The 17,574-nt window shown below is 45.3% G+C and overlaps 2 protein-coding genes across 2 annotated transcripts; both read left to right on the top strand.

Annotated features, from left to right (window-relative positions):
• Positions 1-6,744: 6,744 nt before the first annotated feature.
• LOC120685022 (CASP-like protein 4D1) lies at positions 6,745-7,308 on the top strand. The gene is made up of 2 exons (XM_039966871.1): positions 6,745-7,145; positions 7,182-7,308. Exons 1-2 carry the CDS (start codon positions 6,745-6,747, stop codon positions 7,306-7,308), a joined length of 528 nt encoding a protein of 175 aa, XP_039822805.1.
• An 8,608-nt stretch (positions 7,309-15,916) lies between these two features.
• LOC120686810 (ubiquitin-conjugating enzyme E2 D4-like) lies at positions 15,917-17,246 on the top strand. Its single transcript, XM_039969021.1, has 3 exons — positions 15,917-16,586; positions 16,708-16,835; positions 17,064-17,246. Exons 1-3 carry the CDS (start codon positions 16,463-16,465, stop codon positions 17,211-17,213), a joined length of 402 nt encoding a protein of 133 aa, XP_039824955.1. The 5' UTR covers positions 15,917-16,462; the 3' UTR covers positions 17,214-17,246.
• The last annotated feature ends 328 nt before the right edge of the window (positions 17,247-17,574 follow it).

The following is a 17,574-nucleotide window of genomic DNA, read 5'->3' as shown; positions in this document are numbered from 1 at the left end:
GTACACCAGTTAGGCGTCTCCCGTTCGAAAAAGGTACGGTTGTAAATATGTAGATATTTGCATATTGATGGCCGTATATGTTTCGAATTGTCCACGCTTTTTTGGACAGCCCGAGGATGCGTAGATGGGGTCAGTTTCTATGGTCTGCTCCGATCCGAGGCAGAGTTTCGGCATCATCTCCCTGTTGTTCTCGGGATACACAATCTCCCTTTTGGGACGTGTATCTGGAGAACAGCGGGGAGGTGCTGCCGAAATTCTGTCTCGGATAGGAGTGAATCATGGAAGCTGACCGCATCTACACATGGTAATATTTGAAATAAAATAGCTTATATATGAAATGACTCAAACTTTAATAAAATAAAATAGCTTATATATGAAATTAAAAGAATCGAAATTCAAAACAATAAATAGATAATATATGAAAATAAAAGGATCAAAATTGTTTCATTTTAAAATCTGGGCATAAATGACCGAGAGTATTCGAACCATCAGGAAATGGAATGTCCGTCCCCGTATGCCTATTAGCCGGTCATGAATTGTCCAACGGTGTACTGTCGGGCTTTTTCTGTTGGGAACTTAGTGGCCGACATCCCGTTGGCCAATGGCCGAATGCCCGACCATGGATGCCCGAGGGTAAATAGCCGACGGTATACCCTTGGGTATTTGCTTTTCCGACTGTACATGTTAATGGCCAACAGTATTAAAACGTGCGGCTATTATTCGGATTCTAGTAGTGGTGCACCAAAAAACCCACGTTTGCCGAGTGCCAGGAGTTTAACACTCTGCAAAGTTCAAAACTTTGCCGAGTGCCAGACGTTCGGCACTCGGCAACGTTTTGAACGTTGACGAGTGCCAAATCCAGGCATGGAAGTGGCCATTAGGGTGCACCAAAAAACCCACGTTTGCCGAGTGCCAGGAGTTTAACACTCGGCAAAGTTCAAAGCTTTGCCGAGTGCCGGCCATTAGGCACTCGGCAAATGCGCCATCACCCGCCGCCCCCATGTGGCAAATTTGTCGAGTGCGGTCGGCTCTCGGCAACCCATTTGCCGAGTGCCCGAGAAGTGGTACTCGGCAAAGCCCCCTTTGCCGTTAGGGGCTTTGCCGAGTGTTACACTCGGCAAAGGCTTTGCCGAGTGTAACTGGCACTCGGCAAAGAAAGGAAGTCCAGTAGTGATATGTGGGGATCCTCCGTATGTAAAGGCGGAGCCACCACTAGGGCGAGCTAGGGCGGCCGCCGTAGGTTCCTGTGGGCGAGCTCCACATCATATCCGCAGTCCGCTCAACTCTGCCAAGGGCAAATGGCGGCGCGGCGGCGCCCTCAAAGGCGAGGAAGACACGGGTGTCGGCCAGGCTGATATTGGGGGCGACTGGGCGAGTGTGGGCCTCGTGGGTCACCTGGCCTTGTGGGCTACAGCCTGCGGCCCAGCGCCACGCGGGTCGTCTTCCTCTTCCAATCGGTGTAGACCAGACGCAGACGTCATCCACCCAGCACTGATTCGAGCCGCCGTCGGTCGTCCCCGTCCTGCCCCGCGCTCCCCCTTCACCGCTCGGGCCTTCGACAGTCGGCCACGCCGGTCGACGACAGATCCCGCACGCTCGGCGCCGCCCGCCGCCGTGGGAACCTGCAGGGCAGCAGTGCTGCATCCCGCTTCCGGCCTCCACCACCTCGGCCCTCTCACCTCGTCACCCACCGGCCACGCCGGCCGTCAGCTATTCTTGTGCGGCGCCGCCGCCGGCCGCAGCCACGGGCGCTTGCAGGGTGCAGCCTGCCGGCCCGTCCTAGGTCTTTTCTTGAGCTGGCTTCACCATTGTCCGTATGCACATACTCCGTCGAAGATTTGCTTTCGCTGAGACAATTCTCATCCTCATCCTGTCCTTCTAGTGAAGTCTCTGATTGGTTTGCTTCCAAATTGTTTACTGTTAGATTTATGGGCTTGGCCCATATAAATATTCCTAATAAATCTCAAAGGCCCATTAGCGCTAAGAGGAGGTACACCATCTATTAGTCCCGTATTGCTAATGGACGAGGGTGTAGGGGGTTTTTCTCCCTTTAAATACGGACCACCTCTCTCATGGAAAAAGTGCACCATAGATCATTATACGTGGAGTCCCCAAGGTTTGGGAATTCATAAGACGATCTAATCTGAGTTAGGGTTTTGCCTCCTCTTGTTGCTGCGCTGCCACCGTAGTCTTCTCCATCCCGAGCACCGGCGTGCACCGGCAAACGGGAGAGCAGGTCTCCGGAACCGCTCGCTCTTGTGATCCTGCACCGGGAGAGGGCGAATAAGGTTTTTGGGAAGCGCTAATCGCGACTGCTCATCTTTTTCGCCTCGGCTCGTCCTCCATCCAAGTCTGGAGCTGCGGCATACCGTCGTCTGCAATGCCGGTTGCTGTGCTCCGTTCGAAGGACCGTCTTCGTCTCGTCTGCACCTTTCGTCTTCCCGGCGGCTCCCGCACAGTACGTATTTTGTGATCAGATCTGTTTCATAATCATATTTTCTGAGATCATGTTTATGATATACGTACTGTCTAGTATGTTAGAGTCATGCATGCTAGGTTTAATTCTCATCATGATAAATCTAGTTCGAAATTTAAACTTACAGTTGCCTATTTTTCCAACAATCCAAAAATCTTATTATAGGCAATCTGTTGATTTAACAATGGCTAGTTTCGCTGAGTTACTCAGGCTAGAAAAGTTTACTGGCATGAACTTTAAGATCAGGAAGTCCAAGGTTCGCCTCTGGTTTACTGCTATGCACCTATGGGACATGAGACTTGGCAAGACTGAGGGCGTACTTACTGCTAAAGAGCAGAAGAAGTACGATGAGGCAAATAATCTCTTTGTCGGATGTATCATTAGCAATCTGCCAGACGGATTAGTCTGTGTGTACATTGATGAGACAGAGGCGAAGACGCTGTGGGATGCTCTGGTTGCTAAGTATGATGCAACAGATGCGAGCAATGAACTGTACCTCATGGAGAGTTTCCATGACTACAGGATGGTGAATAACCGTTCTGTGGTGGAACAGGCGCATGAGGTGCAATGCATTGTCAAGGATCTTGATCTCCTTAAGTGTCCTATTCCCGACAAGTTTGTGACTAGATGCATTATTGCAAAGTTGCCTTCCCAGTGGAGGAACTTCGCCACAACTCTGAAACACAAGAGACAGGAGATATCAGTTGAAAATCTGATAGCGACTCTTGATGTTGAGGAGAAGGCTCGGAAGAAGGACGTGCCTGAGAAAGGAGATCAAGGCCAGTCCAGCGCCAACCTGGTCCAAAAGTTCCCACATGGCAAGAACAAAGGGAACAACAAGCCTAACAAGACTACTACCTTCAAGAAGAAGAAGAACAAGACTTTGGAAAAGTGCTATGCGTGTGGTAAGCTTGGACACTTCACCAAGGAGTGCCCAGATCGGGCAGAACGCAGGGCCAAGAAAGCAAATGAGCCCAAGGATGTCAACATGGTGACCATAAGCAAAACTGGAGATGGGTACGGTAATTTACCTACAGTTCTTTCAGTTTTTCAATCCACGAGTTGGTGGCTTGATACGGGTGCTAATGTTCATGTGTGTGCTGACATCTCTATGTTTTCTTCTTACCAGACCATCCAGGACTTCTCCGTGCTGATGGGGAACGGTCCACGTGCTTCTGTTCATGGTGTTGGCACGGTAGATCTAAAGTTTACTTCGGAGAAGATCGTGCAGCTGAGAAATGTGCAGCATGTGCCCACTATCAACAAGAATCTGGTTAGCGGGTCAGTCCTATGCAAGGACAGGTTTAAGGTAGTGTTAGAGTCCAATAAATTTGTCGTGTCGAAACATGGACAATTCGTTGGTAAAGGCTATGATTGCGGAGGCTTGTTCCGCTTTTCTCTTGCTGAATTTTGTAATAAGTCGGTGAACCATATTTGTGGCAACGTTAGCGACGATGCGAGTGTTTGGTATTCACATTTATGTCATGTTAATTTTGGTTTGATGTCTCGGCTTTCCAGCATGTGTTTAATTCCAAAATTCACCATTGCTAAAGGTTCTAAGTGCCATAGTTGTGTGCAATCAAAGCAACCTCGGAAGCCTCACAAGACTGCTGAGGAGAGACACTTGGCATCTCTAGAACTCATACATTCTGATCTATGTGAGATGAATGGTGTGTTGACAAAAGGTGGGAAAAGATACTTCATGACGTTAATTGACGATGCGACTAGATTTTGCTATGTTTATTTGTTGCGAACTAAGGACGAAGCATTAGATTACTTTAAAATCTATAAAGCTGAAGTTGAGAATCAACTTGAGAGAAAGATCAAGCGTCTAAGGTCAGATCGTGGTGGCGAGTATTTTCCCAAAATATTTGATGAATTCTGTGAGGAGCATGGAATTATTCATGAGAGGACGCCTCCCTATTCTCCCGAATCAAACGGGATTGCCGAAAGGAAAAACCGCACGGTGACTGACTTGGTTAACTCCATGTTAGACACAACTGGTCTTTTTAAGGCATGGTGGGGGGAGGCTGTATTGACTTCGTGTCATGTCTTGAATAAAGTTCCAAACAAGAATCAAGATCAAACTCCATATGAGATGTGGAATGGGAGAAAACCATCACTTTCTTATCTGCGCACGTGGGGGTGCTTAGCGAAAGTTAATGTGCCTATTCAAAGAAGCGCAAGTTGGGACCTAAGATAATGGATTGTGTCTTTCTAGGACATGCTCAGAGGAGCATTGCTTATAGATTCTTAGTGGTTAAATCTGAGATACCAGATGTGCATGTTGATATTATTATGGAATCTCGTGATGCAACATTTTTTAAGAATATTTTTCCTATGAAAGATATGCATAGCAATTCTAGATTTTCGACAGAGATAACTCCTCAACCTGCAGTACCTATCGAGTCTTCTGAACAATTCGATGAACATGAGCATGTCCTAGAGAAGGATGACAGTGAAGCTCCTAGAAGGAGCAAGAGACAAATGATTGTAAAATCATTTGGTGACGATTTCACTGTGTACCTTGTGGACAATACTCCCACGTCCATTGCAGAGGCATATGCATCTTCAGATGCAGATGATTGGAAAGAAGCAGTCCAAAGTGAGATGGACTCAATTCTTTCTAATGGAACATGGGAGCTCACTGAAAGACCCTATGGTTGCAAGCCAGTAGGATGTAAGTGGATATTCAAGAAGAAGCTTAAGCCTGACGGTACTATTGACAAGTACAAGACTCGGCTTGTTGCTAAAGGGTACACATAAAAGGAAGGCGAAGACTTCTTTGATACTTATTCACCTGTCGCTAGATTGACCACTATTCGAGCATTAATTTCCTTGGCTGCCTCATATGGTCTTATCATTCATCAGATGGATGTTAAGACAGCTTTCCTAACTGGAGAGTTGGATGAGGAGATTTATATGGATCAGCCTGATGGATTTGTAATGAAAGGTCAAGAAAACAAGGTGTGTAAGCTTTTGAAGTCTTTGTATGGATTGAAACAAGTACCTAAGCAATGGCATGAGAAGTTCGACAGAACTTTAACTTCTGCGGGCTTTGTCATTAATGAGGCTGATAGATGTGTGTACAATCGCTATGGTGGGGGCGGAGGAGTGATATTATACTTGTATGTGGACGACATACTGATCTTTGGCACAAACATTGATGTGATCAATGATGTGAAGTCCTTTCTTTCAAAGAGCTTTGATATGAAGGATCTAGGAGAAGCTGATGTTATCCTTAACAGCAAGCTTATTAAGGTTGAGAATGGGATTACTCTTTCACATTGCCATTATGTGGAAAAGGTCTTGAGCCATTTTGACTATATCGACAGCAAGCCTTCTCCAACACCTTATGACCCTAGTGTGATGTTGAGAAAGAACAGGAAATTTGCCAAAGATCAACTGAGATATTTGCAGATTATTGGTTCACTCATGTACTTAGCTAGCCCAATGAGACCCGACATATCTTTTGCTGTGAGCAAATTGAGCAGGTTCATGTCAAACCCGGGTACTGATCATTGGCATGCACTTGAAAGGGTTATGCGCTAGCTAGCAGGTACTATAAGTTATGTGATTCACTATTCTAGGTATCCTGTTGTGCTTGAGGGATATAGTGATTCAAACTGGATATCTGACGCTGATGAGCTATATGCCACGAGTGGGTATGTGTTTACCCTTGGAGGTAGTGCGATATCATGAAGGTCTTGCAAACAGACCATTTTGATGCGGTCAACCATGGAAGCAGAACTTACTGCTTTGGACACAGCCACTGTTGATGCAGAGTGGCTGCGTGAGCTCTTGATTGACTTGCCTGTGGTTGAGAAACCAGTGCCGGCCATTCTTATCAACTGTGACAATCAAACGGTGATAGTCAAAGTGAACAGTGCTAAGGATAATGCAAAGTCATCAAGACATGTTAAAAGACGACTGAAGTCTGTCAGGAAGTTGAGAAACTCCGGAGTGATAAGTGTGACTTATATTCAAATAGACAAAAACCTGTCAGATCCCTTTACAAAAGGATTATCACAGAATGTGATAGATAGTGCATCAAGGGAGATGTATATGAGACCCGTATAAGTTGCCACAGTGGTTTATAAAACCTGGTGGCGCATGCCTGCGCCGTTTATAAAACCTGGTGGCCTCGATCGTGACATGAACAAGCCAAACATTAGCAATCAGAAACATTTTGCGAGAAATTAATTAAATCCACGACTTGTAGTTATTAGGAGTTTAGATCCAGCAAAGATTATCTAGTGATTAGCAACATGGCCTCCAGGACGACGGCTGCCCTGCCGTCGGCCATGCTGATCCTCCGGCTCCTCACCCTGGTCCTCCTCGTCGCCTCGCTCGCGCTCATCGCCGCCGACAAGCTCAAGGTCGACGGCGACCCGCCGCAGCAGTTCACCTTCAAGGACGTGCACGCGTACCGGTACGTCCTGGCCGTGGCCGTCGTCGGGTGCGCCTACACGCTGCTGCACCTCACGTTCGCGGCCGTCGGCGTCGCCCGGAGGAAGCGGCTCGTCGGCGGCGGGGGCGGCAGCGGCAGCGAGGACGTGGCGCTGCTCCTCGTCGTCCCCGACGTTGCCTTCGCGCTGCTGCTGGCGGCGGGCGCCGCCGCGGGGCTCGGCTTCACCCACGACGTGAAGCGCTACTTCGACGGGGTGGTGTTCCGCGGCGCCGCCGGCTCGCCGGAGGTCGACAGGCTCCACCGGGACGTGGACAGGTTCTTCGACCTGGCCTACGCCTCCGCGGGGCTCATGCTGGCGGCCGCCGCCTGCACGGCGCTCATGATCATCCCCTCCGTCTACTCGCTCGTCAAGTCACAGTGACGACACGGTCGTTTGGGAGGACTTCTTCTAAAATGCCTCTAGTAAAGTTAAAGCTGGTGAAGCTTAACTTCACTCGGCTTCTAGTTCATTTTTATCTTAGGTTACCTAATTTTATGAAATTTAGCCAAAATTTAAATCCCTGCTTGAAGCCGCAATACATACAGCAAAGAAAGACTCTAACGCAACCATTGAACTAGAGGATGAATAGTGCCCTAGAAAAAGAGAGAGATATTTAAGTAACCATTGTAAGAATTTGAACATATCAAATACATATGTTCAAACTTTTTATATTACTAGTAAAACGCATGTGTTAAAATATAGTAAACAAAAAATTTATATTATAAAATTTTATATACTAATTTTATTTATAGCAAATATGTGCATGCGATGAGGACTTATTTTCTAACAACCTTGCAATATAAATTTTAGATTCACTAATAAATAGTTTCACTTCACACATATTAAAAATATTCAATAACAAATCTTAACCTATCTTACAATTATTTTCCTTGACATCGAGCTTTTAGGAATCATTTTAAACAATCATTTAACTTTTATAAACAAAAAATGTAGTAAAGATTTTTTTTCAAGCAACACAATTAGAAAAATCACTATAATTTTTCCCAACACAATATTGAAGAAAAATTTAAATTCATTAGTCCAAGTGCACTTCGACCAAATGACACCACCATGTAAGCTTCTGAATTAAGAACTTGCAGAAGCTTTATCCGAAAGGTAGGATGCTTGAGCACACAAATTTAAGAGTATTGTATGAAGCACCTTTATTCTGAAACTTTCCCCAAATACATCAATAAAATCTCCGGAAAAATATAGTTCACATTGCTGCATTAATCACAATTGACAAGTACCACAGCGTAGGCAGAAATGACTATTATTATAGAACAGTTTCAACAAATACAACCTAGTATGAACAGTGGATGCGAAACAGATACAACAATATAGGACCATCTGTGTTCTTAATGTCAGCTTCAAGATTTTCACAAAAGTTGGCACCAATAGATTGAATAAGGTAGCTCGAATAGTGGTCAGTCCCTCCCAAATTGATTTTATGCCAGGTAGAAATATCAGGGAGAGGGTGGTCATACTCCACGAAACCATTCACGAGCTACACACTAAGAAATGAGATGGGTCATTCTCAAAATTGACTTTGAAAAGGCCTAAGACAAAAGTTAAATGGTCACTCCTTCAACAAACACTAAGAATGAAAGGGTTCTCACCCAAATGGTGGAGATGGGTGGAAGGAATGGTTAAGGGGGGTAGTTTTGGGGTTATGGTCAATGATGACATTGGTCATTACTTCCAAAATAAGAGGGGGCTTAGATAAGGCGGCCCTATGTTTCCCGTCCTATTCAATATAATTGCAGATATGCTAGCAATTTTGATTAAAAGAGCTAAGGACGATGGACAAATCAGTGGTGCTATACCACACCTAGTTGATGATGGCTTGACGATTTTGCAATATGCAGACAATACCATCATTTTTCTAGACCTTGATATCGAACAAGCAAAAAATATGAAGCTTTTGCTAAGTGTTTTCGAACAGATGTCTGGTCTTAAGATAAACTTTCGCAAAAGTGAAATCTTTTGTTATGGACAAGCGAAAGAGTTTGAAGATAAGTATATCAAACTCTTTGGATGCAATGCTGGGGAGTATCCTTTCAAATATTTGGGTATCCCAATGCATCATAGATAGCTCCACAATATTAATTCGAGGAAAGTCGAAGAACATTTTGAAAATAAGTTAGCATGTTGAAAAGCTAAGCATTTGTCATATGAAGATAGATTAGTTCTCCTAAACTCAGTGCTTATTAGCAGTCTACTCACGTTCATGTTGTCCTTTTTTGAGATACCCAAAGGGGTTCTTAAGAAACTTAATCAATACAGATCGCCTTTCTTTTGGCAAGGTGGCTCAGATAACAAAAAACACCGCTTAGCTAACTGGGACATTCTCTACCGCCCTAAAGATCAAGGGGGCCTTGGAGTCATCGATCTCAAGGTTCAAAATAAGTGTCTTCTAAGCAAATGGATAGTTAACCTGCTTAACAGTGAAGACACATAGCAATCTTTACTCAGAAACAAATATTTGAGCTTAACATCTGTACCACACAAGTCCAAGCTAAACCAAACAACTTCCATTTTTGGAGAGGGTTAATGAAGATTAAAGAAGAGGTCTTGGGTAAAAGGAATCGGGCCTCGTAGCCTAAGAAGGGGAGGAGGTGAATTATCTAACTTAAAATCTTAACCTATGGATCCAACTAGTTTGCACAAAAACTTAAACTAAAATATGCTATCTAGATGTGCAACTACGGTTCTTCTAGTGTGAAACCCTCATCCCGAAAGAGTTATGCAACCTATAGACAATCCTAGTTTGATACACAACCTTGTAAAATATCTTGTCCAAACTCGACTTCGTCTGTGAGATATAATTGAAAAGAACAAATTTCTAACAAATAATATGGACAGCTTTCTGGCTTGAATATGATAGTATATAGTTTTTGCATGGCTACCTTTCTTAGCTTCAGATCTGATCGATCGATCAGCCTGTGGCAATCAGTACTGAATCTTAGCAGATCGATACTTTATAAGACCTTTGGGAAGAACTATTAGCTGCAAATCAATCAAGAAATGGAACAGCAAGCCTTAGCAGAGAGACTCCAAGATCACTCGCCGATTATTTGCAGAGACACCACCGAGACTCGATTATTGGGTGTAGTTTTCAGTGAATCTCAAGTGACCATAGTTAGACACACCTACCCAAATTAGCTGTGGATCCCCAAGTAGGTGATCAAGATGAGGCTCACGGCGCCAGCTGTACGTACGTAAACTCTTCTGGGCAAGAGCAAGGTCGTCTCCTCTGCTACTCTCTGAGTATAGATGGCCAACGGGCCAGCCCGGCACGGCCCGGCACGACGGCCCGACGGGCCTCACGGGCCGTGCCGCGGCGGGCTTCGTGGCTGGCCTTCGGCCTAGCACGGCCCTATGGGCCATTTTTCGGGCTGTGCCGGTCCGAGAAGCACGACCCATTTCATGGGCCATGCCAGCCCATGGCCCATTACCCTTAAAATACCTTAAATACTTTCTAATTCATAACACAAGTCAACAAAATCAACAGAATACCTCAAATCAGTCACAAACCGACTTAGTCACTCACTCACTCACATAATCAATCCAACATTCACAGTCACATGACAAGTCAACAGATAGCAAGAACATGATAATCAAAATGAGCTGATGTACAGTGCTGCCTCATTAAAAATCTTTTTAGGTAAAACTCACACTTGTGAGAAACCCTAGAAAGAAAAAAAAAGAGTGCAGCCAGCTCAGAATAAGTCTTAGTTAGTTATTACAATCCATAGTGGCACAGTTCAAATGACCACCAAAATGACAGTGAGTTCAAATGGTCACTCACTCACAGTCAAAGCAATAGCTCACAGCAAAAGGTCACTCTCTTTCAGACTCTCAGCTCACAGCATCACCACCACCACCACTTGCTTCTTCATCAAGGTACAGATTCTCAAATGCCTCCTCGAGCTCTGTGTCCTCAGCTTCGTGCTGTTCCCTTCTTGTTCCTAGCTCCCAATCCTTGATGTAAGTAAGCATCTCTACATTTTCTAGTGACAGGCGCCGCCACCACTCTTCAAGTATCCTGCCAGACAAACTGAAACAATACTCGGAAGAGACAGTAGATACAGGAACTGACATGATATCTCTAGCCAATATTGAAAGGATGGGATAGGTTAGCTTATGGTCACGCCACTAGAGAAGTCAAAATCATCATAAGTAGTGACACAATCACTATCTAAGTAAGCTGAGAGCTCACTAACAGCTCCACCAGATGAGGAGGAAGAGGTAGGGGGAGGACCAACAACACCTGAGCTAACTTGTTCTCCAAAGATCTTTGCCCATGCTTGCTTTTTCTGACCAGAATTAGCTGATGGCTGTGAACCCTTTGAGATCTAGCTGAACCAAACTTAGTCTCATATTTTGTAAACAGTTTATACAATTCAGATTTGACTTCAGCATAGTATAAACTGTAAGAGCCTCCAGTACTTTCAGCAAGTAATTGCAGCACATTAAAAAATCCTTTCATCTTAGCTCTAGGACCAAAAATGAATGCATAAGAATATAGCAGTGGTATGTCCTCCCAATATTTAAAAATTTTAAGTTTCATTGGAGCAACAATAGTTCTAAGGTTATGATCTCTTTCAGCAGCATGCAAATGAGAAGCAATCTCTAAGATATGGTGCAAAACAAGTGGACTTGTGGGATAGTAAATACCAGATAGAACAACAGTTGACTCATAGAAGTGTTGCAAGAATTCCATTACCTTTTCAGCAGCATACCAATAATTTCTAGTCAACAATTCTGAACCATAATGAGAATTAATGAACACAAAAGATATCCTTGTATGGAATTAAGTGTTTAAGCATCAAGTAAGTAGAATTCCATCTAACATCCATATCCAAGCCAAACTTTCTAGGTCTAACACCCTTAGCATTACAATATTCTTTAAACAATGCAATTCTTTGATTAGAGGAATTCAAGAAGTTAATTGCAGTTCTAAAATCCTCAGTAACAGGTTTCAACCTTTTCAGTCTAGATTTGACAATAAGATTAATGATATGACAGGCACAACATTGATGTACAAGACAATACTTACGCTTATTAGGATCAGAAGGTGTAGGTACATGATCAGAATCCAAGTAACCAAAGAACATAGGTGTCAAAGTCTCCATAGCCTTAGCATTAGAAGTATTGTCTAGAGTGACAGCAAAAATCTTATCAATCAAACCAAACTCCTCAACCACACTAGCTACCCTATCAGCAATGTTTTCACCAGAATGTTTAACCTCAATCAGTCTAAAACCAACAACCCTTTTCTGTAACTCCCAATCAGCATTCACATAATGAGCAACCACACTAATATAGTCCTCCTTAGCATTACCAGACTAAATGTCTGAAGTTAAAGAAATAGAAGAAGCAGTAGGCAACACATATTTCATAAGCACATCACGTCGTTCAGCAAACAATTTAGCAAGATCCTTAGTGGTGGACTGTTTAGAAACCTTAGCAAACCGAGGGTTATGAGACGAGTAATGTAATCCACCCAAGCCTGTGTCTCACCTATGCCTAATGGAAGGTCCAGCCTAGCAATCAACCGGCACAACTCAATACGAGCAACAACAGGATTATTACCCCAATTATAGAAACCATCACGCTTCAGAGCAAGCCTAGACTGGGTTCTATGAGCATGATCAGTTTTTTTTCCTATAAGATGACTGATGCCTAATCAAATGACCAGTACCAGTAAAAGATCTAGCAGACAATCTCTTACCACACATGTTACATATAGCAGCAATTCTAACATCATTTTCTTTTACCTCCGTGAAATCAGCCCAAACACTAGATTTGCGCTTACCACTAGATGAGGTACCATTAGTGTCGATGGAGCAAGCCCCTATTGCTGGCGCAGCCCCTCCACCAGCGTCACTGGCATCGACATCGATGATATTGTTCTGAACATTGCCGTCACCGACATCGATACCGAACAACGCCGCCGCGTCTTCACGGAGGTTGTCGTCGTCCTCGATTTCCAGCTCGTCCGGGACCGCTTGGGAGTCAGAGCCATGGAGGGGGAACTCATCCGCCCCCGCCATAGCGACCCCGAGCTCGGTCGGGCCGGACGGCCGACCCTGTCCCCCAGCACTGTTCCTCAACGGTGCATGCTGGTGGCGCCTAGCCATATCTAGGCCAAGCGGAATCAGGCACCGACCTGTGGAGAGGAAAAAGAAGGAGAGTGAGAGGCAGATGAACAGATCTAGGGTTAAGGTTAGGGTTAGGTTCGTACCTGCACTACCACTGGAGCCTGGTGCCAGAGAGGACGAGGGAAACCCAGACGAGACAGACCGATTAGAAATTAGATCGACGGCGAGCTGCAGAGGAGGGAGTGGACAGGAACACGAACTCACATAGCTCGTCGAGATAGAGAGGAGAGGAAGGGAGAGGAGGGAGGGAGGACCCGAGGAGGAGAACGGGTTACGAGCCGCGCGGTCACCGGAGCTGAGGACGGACGGACCGTCGGAGTCGGAGTCGGAGCTAGGAGGCGAGCGGAGCGGTGGCCAACGGATCGAGGGAGTGCAGGCGTGAGCGTCTGAGCGAGAGTGAGAGGTGGCGGGGGGGGGGGGGGGGGTAGGGTTTGGAGGGGGCCGGCGGGGCTTATATAGGGGGGCGCGCACTGTTGGGCTGCCTGGGCTGGGCCGGGGGAGCCGTTGGGAAGGGAGGGGGGCTACCGGGCTGCCACCGGGCTGACCGTTGGAACGGGCCGTGCCTGTGCCGTGCCTCGGGCCTGGGGTGTGGCCCAAGCACGGCTCGCTCCCTTAGGCCGTGCTAGCCCGGGCCCGTAGGCGAACGGACCAGGCCGGGGTAGGGCCTAGCCAAAAAACCAGGCCTCGGGCCGGGCTAACGGGCTCGGGCTGCATGGCCATCTATGTCTCTGACCTGGGCAAGCCGACGACGACAATGCTTGCGTGCATGAACTAGCTGCTAGCTGCTAGAGAGAGTAGCTAGTAGTGTGGTAGGCTGATCATTCATTTGGCTTGGCTTGCATGCATGATGTGTGCATGCCTAGTCTATCTACTATCAACCTGACTAGTACACCTCTATGGCTCTATATATGTCTACAACTGTTAAGTGCTTCTTAGCTTGTTGGATGATCAAGAACAGACCATTAATTATTTCCGTCCATCCATCTGTATACACTGTATACTTGATTCCATTTCAGGTATTGGAGGACAACAAATCGTGCGAGAGCCATGGCCATCAGACCAAGCTCGAAGTCGAAGGCATTGTCCGCTCGCCATGTGGAGGTAATGGGCGTGCACAATTGCTCTTCACCCGCGCCAATGCCTGCCTCGGCGACCTCATCAACGACTTGCCACACTCTACCAGAGATGGTGCTCCCTGATAACTGATCCATGTGTGGAGCTGGCCGAAATCTGCCGGAGTAGTGATGCAGTGGCGGCGAGTTCGAGGGAGGCGGCGCTGTCGACGCGGCAACAAGTCCGGCACGGCGCTGTGGCATATCCCCTCGCTTCAGCGCCTCCCCAGTGTTGAATAAAATAATTAGACAACTGCATGATTAAATTTTGACATAAATAAATCATGAACATGATAAGATCTAGTATGAATAATTCTATCATACTAGTAACTACACACAACCAAATCATAATCTCAGAAAATATGACAAAGAATTGGATTAAACAGTTTTATACATACCGCGCTTTTGCTTTTGGGAAGATGAACGGCGATGACTGAACAAAGACGGTCTTGCAGACAAAGTGCAGCAGACGGTGTCGCAGATGACGCGCCGCAGCACCTGACTTGGACGAAGGACGAGCCGTGATGAAGATTGTTGAGCAGTCGCGCCAGACGCTTTCCCAAAACCTTATTCGCCCTCTCCCGGCGCAGGATCTCAAAGGCGAAAGGTTCTGGAGACCTGCTCTCCCGTTCGTCGGTGCACGCCGACGATCGGGATGAAGTAGGCTGCGATGGCGGTGCAACAGCAAGAAAGAGGCAAAGCTCTAGCTTGAATTGATATATTCCTCTTGTGCAGCCTATGAGTTAGATATATAGGAGAGCCACATGATTTTCTCAACTTTCACTAGCAATGTGGGATTAAAAATTTGCACCACATAGACTTTTGAGATTTATTTGAAATAACTAAAATATTTAATAGGCCAATCCCAAATTCCAACACCCAGATGAGGTAGAGCTAGGGTTTTGGGAGCCAGTGGCACGGCAATGGTTGGACAGTCGACCTTGCCCTGGAGGCTTCCCTTGCCTTTATATGGTGCTGTGCGAGAAGGGGCCCACAGTCCATGAACAGCTATCGTGCCACCAATCAGGGCACGTGGTGGAGAAAGGACTCGGTCCCGAGTCGGAGATCATACCAACACATGCTGCTGCGGCGGTGACCACCGTGGCAGCCACGGTGTCGACCGTGGAAACGCAGGGGTGTCATCTACGTGGGAGCTGCAGACATTAGTGTAATGCATGTTCATAAAATAATTAATAATGATCTATAACGAAATATGGAGTAGTATGCTACAATTTTACAAATTGGCTCCCGTTCCCCCCTGTTGGCTCGTAAAGCAAATCCTCAAGTCGTCTATTCCGGTCAATTTCTTTGCGTATGTACGCCATCTTCTACTTCGATCCAAAGCAAGTGCACTACGTTTGATTCTTCTATATGTTGTCATCGTGTCTCTCGTATTTGACATTTAAAAAGAAATTAAGGCACCATTAATTGGTCAGCTTACATGTTTAATTCTTTTTAAAAAACAAAGCAGCAGACAAAAGAGCTGCTGATTAGTAGTGTGGCTGTACTCTTTCATTTTTATCGGCTGTGTGCATCCTGATTATATAGAGGTCGGGACTTTTTTTTCCAAGGTCTTGTATGAACTCGATGAAAAAAGAGCTGCACATTATATTAAAAATAAGGATAAAACCTTCATCAAAGATCTCAACAACTCCTTACAAATAACAGCAGCCGCCACTCCACGAGATCCACTCAGGGCACCCATTCTTCTCAGTGTTGTCCTAGTCCTTAATTATCCACCATGCGGGCATTATATTCGCCAATTATATTGTTAGCGTTGATGCAGAAATCTTCTCTTTTTCTTTTAGTTTGTTCCCTCTGAAAAGTAGATGCATGGATGGATCAAGTTGTACAAATTAAACTGGCTATACTGCAGTAAAAGCGTTTTGGCACTAATTTTTCCCACTTGCAATGAACAGCCCTTTCGGTTAGAATCTTATCATGCCTCTTAGGCTTCACGGTGAATTCTCTTAAGTTCATTTTCAGGCACGAGTGCAAATGGTTACCTTTTTTTTATCTCTATGGAGAATATCAAGTGAGCGTTACTATTTTTTTGTTTAATTTAATACCATTTGCTGCGGAATCAAATGCCATTACTTTTGACCATGTCAAAAATGTTCTTTAATTTTCACGGGCGAGAACAAAATTCTTCGTGCGTGTATAAATAGAGGCACGGCGATCCTCGGTTCCAAGCAAGACACTGAGAACTAATCCAGTTCCAGTATTAGTTTTGTAGTGGAACACCTAATTCAGGGGATGGCGCACCTCAGGAAGTCGTCAAGGTATGCTCAGGAGCGGGGAGACGAAGAAATCACTTATGGAAGAATTAGCAAGGAACTAGATGCCATGCGGGTCTCACCGCCGCCTCACTGCAGTGCAGGTGAGATGAACGATCAGATGTACATACAGGTTCAGAAAGAAAACCAAAATTCAAACAATATGTTGCAAATTCTGCTAGCTGTAGATAGTTAAATTTTATCACTTTTTTTTTCTTTTTGTAGGCCTTGTTTCTGATAACCTGTTCCACTGGAAAGCGACCATCCATGGCCCCTCGGACAGCCCCTACACTGGGGGCGTGTTTCGCCTCACCATGAATTTCCCTCGAAACTACCCGGAGAAACCTCCCGAGGTATATACTTAATTATATACTCCCCCCCTTTTCAAAATTGTAATTTTGTCATATTTAGATATATAGAGTTTTACATTCTAAAAGTTATATATCTAAATATGCAAAATGACTTACAATTTAGAACGGAGGGAGTATATGTTCATCTCAGACTGAAAAGAGAAATTTGAATATAATCCTATTGACCAAGACAGAATATGTATGTATAACACGAAAACATGGATCGTGCAGGTGAAGTTCAAGACTAAGGTGTACCACCCCAACATCAACAGCAACAACGGCTCCATCTTCCTGAACATCCACCGGCTCAAATATGTTGGTGTAATAAATGTTTTCAATTATATATTGTTGTGTGACTGCGTACCCTATTGTTGCTGCTAAGATGTTGCCACACTACTAGAAAACGGCTCATTTGTCCACTAGCATTAAGTACCAATTATTGTAGAACCGGTACTAACGCGATATTTAGTATCGGTTCTACGGCACAGTGTCCACAGAGCCTTTTAGTTCCGGTTGGAGCCACGGTACTAAATGGTGCCACCTCAACCAGGGAAATTTAGTACCGGTTGTGCGCCATTAGTACTGGCCACCAGCTGGTAGCCCCAGACGGTGGTAAAAGGGTGGTTTTGTACTGGTTGGTGTTCTCAACCGGTATAACGCGCACTTATAAATAAGCTGCTTCTTCCTCAAAGAGAAAACTCGTGGCGTAACAATAGAGTGACACGTGGACAAGTATGGCGAC

The sequence above is a fragment of the Panicum virgatum genome, chromosome 8N (assembly GCF_016808335.1).
Source record: "Panicum virgatum strain AP13 chromosome 8N, P.virgatum_v5, whole genome shotgun sequence".
Classification (NCBI taxonomy): Eukaryota; Viridiplantae; Streptophyta; class Magnoliopsida; order Poales; family Poaceae; genus Panicum; species Panicum virgatum.
This window is presented reverse-complemented; position numbering and strand designations above follow the sequence as displayed.

What these genes read in the sequence shown, in the direction of transcription:
- LOC120685022 (XM_039966871.1), top strand. Translation starts at nt 6,745, where the DNA reads ATGGCCTCCAGGACGACGGCTGCCCTGCCGTCGGCCATGCTGATCCTC. An exon ending in CGCTACTTCGACGGGGTGGT is followed by an intron (nt 7,146 to 7,181) that starts GTTCCGCGGCGC and finishes GGAGGTCGACAG; the next exon opens with GCTCCACCGGGACGTGGACA.
- LOC120686810 (XM_039969021.1), top strand. Translation starts at nt 16,463, where the DNA reads ATGGCGCACCTCAGGAAGTCGTCAAGGTATGCTCAGGAGCGGGGAGAC. An exon ending in GCCGCCTCACTGCAGTGCAG is followed by an intron (nt 16,587 to 16,707) that starts GTGAGATGAACG and finishes TTCTTTTTGTAG; the next exon opens with GCCTTGTTTCTGATAACCTG. An exon ending in ACCCGGAGAAACCTCCCGAG is followed by an intron (nt 16,836 to 17,063) that starts GTATATACTTAA and finishes TGGATCGTGCAG; the next exon opens with GTGAAGTTCAAGACTAAGGT.